The sequence below is a fragment of the Otolemur garnettii genome, unplaced genomic scaffold, assembly GCF_000181295.1.
Source record: "Otolemur garnettii isolate 467f Iridium unplaced genomic scaffold, OtoGar3 scaffold00066, whole genome shotgun sequence".
In the NCBI taxonomy this organism is placed as follows: domain Eukaryota; kingdom Metazoa; phylum Chordata; class Mammalia; order Primates; family Galagidae; genus Otolemur; species Otolemur garnettii.
In genome coordinates, this window is record NW_003852461.1 from 1,179,803 (window position 1) to 1,186,752 (window position 6,950).

The following is a 6,950-nucleotide window of genomic DNA, read 5'->3' on the forward strand; positions in this document are numbered from 1 at the left end:
ACTCTACCCAGGGGGACAGCTTGAGGCTTTGTCTCAAAAAAAACAAACAAACAAACAAAAAAAACAAACAGCCAGGCGCAGTGGCTCATGCTCATGCCTGTAATCCCAGCACCGTTGGAGGCTGAGGTAGGAGGATTGCTTGAGCTCAGGAGTTCGAGGCTTGTCTGAGCAAAAGTGAGACCCTGATTCATGAAAAAAAATGGAAAAACCCAGCTAGGTGCCTCAGCAAGCGCCTGTAATCCCAGTGGCTTTGGAGGCTGAGGTAGCAGGATGCCCATAGCCAGAGTCTGAGGTTGCAGTGAGCTATGACGCCATTGTACTCTGCTCAGGGCATGGGGTAGAACTCTGTCCCGACCAGAAAAAAACAAACAAACAAACAAACAAAAACCCCAGCCTACTAGAGGGCACACATTGCCAAGCAAAGATTTATTTGCCATTATACTGAAATGTCAGGTCTGATATCAGACAGATTATATAATAATCAATTAAGTACCTCGGCCCACTGAGTTTCTCTTCTTCCTTATCTTGGTTGTGTGTGTGGGTGAGTGTGGGTGTGTGTGTTTGTGAAGGTACGAGGGAGTGCTCATATCAAAACCTCATGAAGGAGTGGGAGGTACATACACTCTGATAAAACCCTCCTCTCAGTCTTAGAAGGTTTGATAATCTTTCCTAGGAGGGTGCAATGTACCCATTACTCCTTCCTGCCCACGTTTCCGCCCCCCTTTACAACTCCTGGCACAAAGCTGACCATCTTTAGTACAGAATACAAAGCCCTTCTGAATCTGTAGTCCTCTGTATCTCCTCTAGCCTCATATCTGGTCATGCTGATAAAAACAAGAATAAAAATCTGACTCCAAGGCCAGGCATGGTGGCTCACACTTACAATCCTAGTACTCTGGGAGGGAGAGATGGGTGGATTGTTTGAGCTCAGGGGTCCTAGATCAGCCGGAACAAGAGTGAGACTTGTCTCTACTAAAAACAGAAAACTTAGCTGGGCGCTGTGCTGCATTCTTGTACCCAGCTACTCAGGAGGCGAAGGCATGGGGATTGCTTGATACCAAGAGTTTGAGGTTGCTTGGCCTAGGATGATGCCACAGCGCTCTACCCAGATCGACAGAGACTCTGACTCAAAAAAAAAAGACCAAAATCTGATTCCCAAACCATTCAGACATACTTTAAAGCTTAATATAAATGTCTAGAGAAAAAAAATGTCTAGAAAAGCACATTTCTTACTATAAACCAAGGAATCCTAACAGAAAGAGTGCTCTTGTATTGTGAAAAAAGTTACTTGCTTGGGTTTCATTAAAGTAGTATGTATATATCTTTTAAATAAACAAAAATATCTAAAAGTATAAGTTTGGAAGGAGAAGGTAAGAAGATTTTACTTCTGAGCTGCCAATATAATTTTAAAATAGTAAAAGGAATGCATTGCTCTAATATAAGTCAGATTCTATCTTCTATTACATAATAAAAAGGATTACATACAGAGAGAGGCACCTAAAAAAGCCATCACTTTCTCCATCTTCCAGATAGTTCCTGTGTGCCTGTGAGTTTCTCATTTGCAGATCTGCTGAAATAATAAGGCACAAGTTTATGACACTCAAAGCCAGTCTCACATGACTACTTCTACATACACACATTCTACAGATATCCAATTATGAAAGTATAATGTAATACATTTTATAATATATAATATAAATATTCTACCACATTATGGGATTCCTGTTTTATATTCAAATTCTTACTGACATTGATGTCTTCCTTTTAATTAGATGTGGCCCCAAATTTAGTTTATTTTCATCAAAGTTAAACAAGTTCTAGTATAGGCACGGTGGCTCATACCTATAATCCTAGCACTCTGGGTGGCCAAGGCAAGAGGATTGCTTGACTTCAGGAGTTTGAGACCACCTTGAGCAAGAGTGAGACCCTCCCTGTCTCTACTGAAAATAGAAAGATTAGGCTGGTGTATTGGCAAGTGCCTGTTGCTTCTACTTATGAGGTGGAGGCAGGGTGACAGAGAGACTGTATCAAAACAAAACAAGAACGTTCTTATGTGTTGTCATTATCCACCCTCTTCCACCTGCCAAAATAATTAGAAGGTTAATTAAATCAGTATCTAAAATAAAGTAGGAGCTAGTAAGTTTTAAAAGGTAAGTAAGCAGGGCGGAGCCTGTGGCTTAAAGGAGCAGGGCGCTGGCCCCATATACTGGAGGTGGCGGGTTCAAACCCAGCCCCTGGACCAAAAACAAAAAAAAAAGTAAGTAGGTGCTAACTTAGCTTGATGTTTTATGTTCTTTAAGTTAAAATTCACTTTTAGCACGTACATAAAAATAGAATAGGGACTCATACTTTTGGGATAGTTGGATAATTTGATGGAAAATACCAGAATACTTGATTAATTCATACTCAAAACATCTTTTGAAGCATACTAAATGTTCTCAAAGTCTGGTCCCAGGTATATCAACTAAAATCTGGAACTTGTTAGAAATGCAAATTCTCAGATCCTCTCCTAGATTTATTAAGTTAGAAACTCTAGAGGTGGGGTCCAGCAGTCTATTTTAACAAGCTCTCCAAATTCTAATGCATGTTAAAGTTTGAGACCCACTATTTTAGAAATTATCTGTTCACCTTCCATTACTGTAAAAACAAACATACAACCAATCCTATGGCAACTAGATTTGACTGCTAATTATTCTCTCCAAATTACTTAAAATAAAACTTACAGGACATTTTGCTTAGAGTTGATTCTCTCAAATTTGTAGGCTCTTGCTCCAAATGCGCATACTGAATTTCTGGCTTAGACTAAAATGATAATGAAAGCAATTAAGTCATTTGTACTTCTTAAGCTTTTTTCCAGTAACAAGTTCTATAACACATCATCTCTATAAACATTTAAATTAAGAAAAAGTAACAAGAAGTACAGTATAAAAAAATACACATTAGCCACAATATATTTTAATTGCACTTCCTAAACATCAGATCTAGTGCCTTTCAAAGAAACAGATTTCTGGCACCATCAACCACTTAGTTTAACTTCCCGACAACATTTTTTAAAAAAGGAGAGAGAAGGACAAATTCTGACACACGATATTAAACAGCATACTGTGCAAAAATGAGTTCTAATTCTAGTTGATCAGGAATAAATTAGCAGATGGTCAAAACTTTTGGTTAAACACACACTATCTCCATTTTTTCTCATCTGAAACATTCCATTCTTCCCCAAGTATGAGCAATTCATAAATTACAGACAAACACGCCATACTTTTATACAGTTCTGATCCTCTGGAATGAGGATTTTTCATTCCAGTTATACTCAAGTTCACACAAACATTAGAGAGAAACAGAGCTAATCTCACACTGAATCAGGAATGAATGAGGCTGCACTCTGAGAGTCAACCTAAATTTTGACGTGAGTAGTTTTAGGCAAATAGACTTTGTTCCTTAATTTAAAGAGAGAAATTCCTGTTTTTACTTATTACCAAATTAAGCACACAAGACCCAAGGCTCACAATAGTGCTAAAAATTACCTATTAGCCATATGCAAGCCACTCAATTAGCCCTAATAATTAAAAGGCTTACTTTAATTGTTACCTGTGAGGAAGACAATGCCACAACATAATTTGTTGACTGGTAAATCTGAGAAATTCAATTACTAAATTAAAAGAAAGACAGCATGGGAGGGTGGTATATGGGCCTTGGTGCTAAAGTACCCTGAGTTTGAAGCCTAATTCTGTTATTTACTGACAGCATGACCTTCAACATGTTCCTCTCAGCTTCCTCATCAATAAACTAGGGATAATATCTCAAAAATCTGTTTAAGATTTGAGATAATGTCTAGTACAACGGAACTTCCAAGGAATAGCAGTTAGCACATCCCATGGTAAATGATGAGATAAAAGAAAGTTACCTTGTTAGGCAAAATACTTCTACGAGTTCTCTATAAACAACTAAAAATTATTTCATATCACTTTTCTCTAATATTCATATGTGGTCATATATATGCCACTATTTATATCCAATGCATGTTAATTATTCTTATCTCTCGTACCTAAAAATGTCATTTTATCAATTTAACCACAATAAAATTTGGAAGACTCAGTTCTGGTTAGAGAAGAACCAATGGGTTAGATAAGAATGAATGAGCAGAGCAAAGAATAATCAAACTGTATCCTGATCCCAAGTGTTTTCATGTAGGCCAAACAAGTACCGAATTATTATGTGATGATGAACACTTATAAGTGACTAAATACATGGTTCTATGCCAAGAAACTCATTTAAGACATACACATTTACTGTTGTTGGTATTTAGATGAATCTATGAAGCACAGTTGTCACCTGGAATATAACTATTTTTCCATCATCAGCTTGAAGATAAAAAGTCCAGGATGAGGTTATGAAGCTTTGGGCAGAGTCCATCATGTCACTCCAGAATGACCTCACCAGAGTTAGAGGGAAGAGTAGATGCATTTTTGGCATCAAGGACATAAGCTTAAAAAAAAAATCATAAAAACATGTTATTTTTTACACATACATATTCAAGAGAAAAACATAACCAAGATTCTTCAAATCCTTATTAAAGTATAAACAATTAAATATACTACAATCATCAACATTAGAATAAATTCTTAGTAATCCATGCAAATTAACTACAGTAGAATTTAAAATACCAGGCTACTAATTTGCCACCAAACACATTTATAAGCTCTGTCACCTCTATCAGGATAACAGGCTTTTGAATCAAGTCCAAAAATGTGGAGACTTTTTTTTGAGATAGAGTTTCATTTTGTGGCCCTAGGTAGAGCGCCCTAGCTCATAGTAACCTCAGACTCCTCTGCTTAAGCGATTCTCTTGCCTAGCCTCCCAAGTAGTTGGGACTACAGGTGCCCACCACAATGCCTGGCTATTTTTTGTTGCAGTTTGGCAGGGGCTGGGTTCAAACCCACCACCCTTGGTATATGGGGCCGCCCCCAATTCTTTTTTTTTTTTTTTGAGACAGAATCTCACTTTATTGCCCTTGGTAGAGTGCCATGGTGTCACAGCTCATAGCAACCTCGAACTCCTGGGCTTTGGCGATTCTCTTGCCTCAGCCTCCTGAGTAGCTGTGACTACAGGTGCTCACCACAATGCCTGGCTATTTTTTGTTGCAGTTTGGCAGGGGCTGGGTTCAAACCCACTACCCTTGGTATATGGGGCCAGTGCCCTACCCACTGAACCACAGGTGCCGCCCTCCCTCCAATTCTGACTTCTTGATTTAAATATTTAGCAGCACTGGATCCCTCTATAGAGCACAAACATGGAATCCCATTTGCTGAACTTTATGGATCGCTTTGTTCCTCTAGAAAAGGCATCACAGGGTATCAGAATCAGAAGATAGATATTCAGAATTAATTCACTGAGTAAGCCTACAAATATAAATTTAAAGAGATCAGGGACCATGTGAGTTTTATTCAGTAATGTATACCTGTGTTTAATCTGCATAATCTATATAGGACAGGAGTTAAAGGAAGGGTGACACAGGGTGATATATGTATATAAAGGAAAGGTACTTAACCCAATTGGAATGACAGGGTTAAGAAGGTTTCAAAAATGAAATGACAGTGGCTGGTGTCAGGATTCACTAGGCAGGTGAGGAGTAGAAGAAACAGAAGCTATGAAACAATGTGTCCTATCATAAAAATTAAGAACTGCTCAGTATGTATACAATTAAGAGAAAAGGAACTTAGACATTTGAAATGTTCAAACTTAGCATTTGAAAATACGTGTAATATTACTTATAATACTAGAAACACAAATTAAAACTATAATAAAAGTAGCACATTGCCAGGGGGTTACTGGAGAAGAAAAGGAGAATGATTACTAATGAGTATGGCATTTCTTTCCAGGGTGATGAAAACATTCTGGAATTAGATGGTAATGATAGCTGAAAACTTTGTGAATATACCAAAAAGCACTTCACTGTATACTTAGGTGAATTTTTCAGTATGTGAATTATATCTCAATTTTAAAAAACAGTACAATGGCTCAAAGGAGTAGGGCGCCGGCCCCATATACTGGAGGTGGCGGGTTCAAACCCAGCCTTAGCCAAAAACTGCAAAAAAAAAAAAAAAAGGTACAAATTCTATGAAGGGCAATTTTACTCTATTTCTCAAAATTAAAAATGGATATATTACCAGGCACAGAGGGCATGCCTATAGTCCCAGCTATTTAGGAGGCTGAGGTGGGAGGACTGCTTGAACTTAGGCCTAGGCAACATAGTGAGATGCCATCTCCAAGATAAAATGAAATAAAATAAAATTTAAAAATGCATATACCTCTTAACTCAGCAATTCTATTTCTATGATTTTATTCTGTAGGTATACCCACAAATGTGCAAAATATACAACATCATTTATAAATGAAAAAGATTAGAAATGAGCTATCTGTTCACAAATAAGGGACTGCCTAAATAAATTAAAATACGTCCATTTGGAATATTATGTAGTAAAAAAAAAATGAGTAGCTCTTTATGTATACTTATATTTACAAAAAATATATATGCATATCCTTCCTTGCATATGCCTAAAATACTTCCATACTGGTGAACTTGGCTACTTTAATGAAGGACTTTAATGAAGGAAAACTGAGTGGCTAAGGGTCACAGGGGTAGGAGACTTTTCACTATATGTATATTCTTTTTATCTTTTGAGTTTTGTGCCATGTGACCATATTTCTTATGCAAAAATTAATAAAATTAAGGAAATGTTCCCAATATGTTTGGAGTATAGAGTATGAGAAGTAGGGAGTTTTAAGAGGTGACACTGGAGAGGTAATCAGCAACAAGACTATGATAAGCAGTTTAGTCTTAAAACTATACATAAGTGATAGCTGGGCACGGTGGCTCACTCCTGTAATCCCAGCACTTGGGAGGCCAAGGTGGGTGGATTGTTTGAGTTCACAGGTTTAAGACCAGC

At 37.5% G+C, this 6,950-nt stretch overlaps 1 protein-coding gene across 4 annotated transcripts in view; it reads right to left on the reverse strand.

The window, feature by feature from the left end:
* TMEM59 (transmembrane protein 59) overlaps positions 1-6,950 on the reverse strand; it is a 26,599-nt gene that overhangs the window by 11,310 nt on the left and 8,339 nt on the right. For 2 of the 4 annotated variants that reach the window (XM_012807197.1, XM_012807196.2), the window contains 3 exons: positions 4,336-4,488; positions 2,724-2,802; positions 1,486-1,567 (listed from right to left, as the gene is read on the reverse strand). In XM_012807197.1, the coding sequence (XP_012662651.1) occupies positions 1,486-1,567; positions 2,724-2,802; positions 4,336-4,488 (314 nt within the window). Of the gene's footprint in view, positions 1-1,485; positions 1,571-2,723; positions 2,803-4,335; positions 4,489-6,950 lie in introns of all 4 variants that reach the window. The other 2 variants (XM_003793108.2, XM_012807195.2) reach the window with 1 other exon arrangement.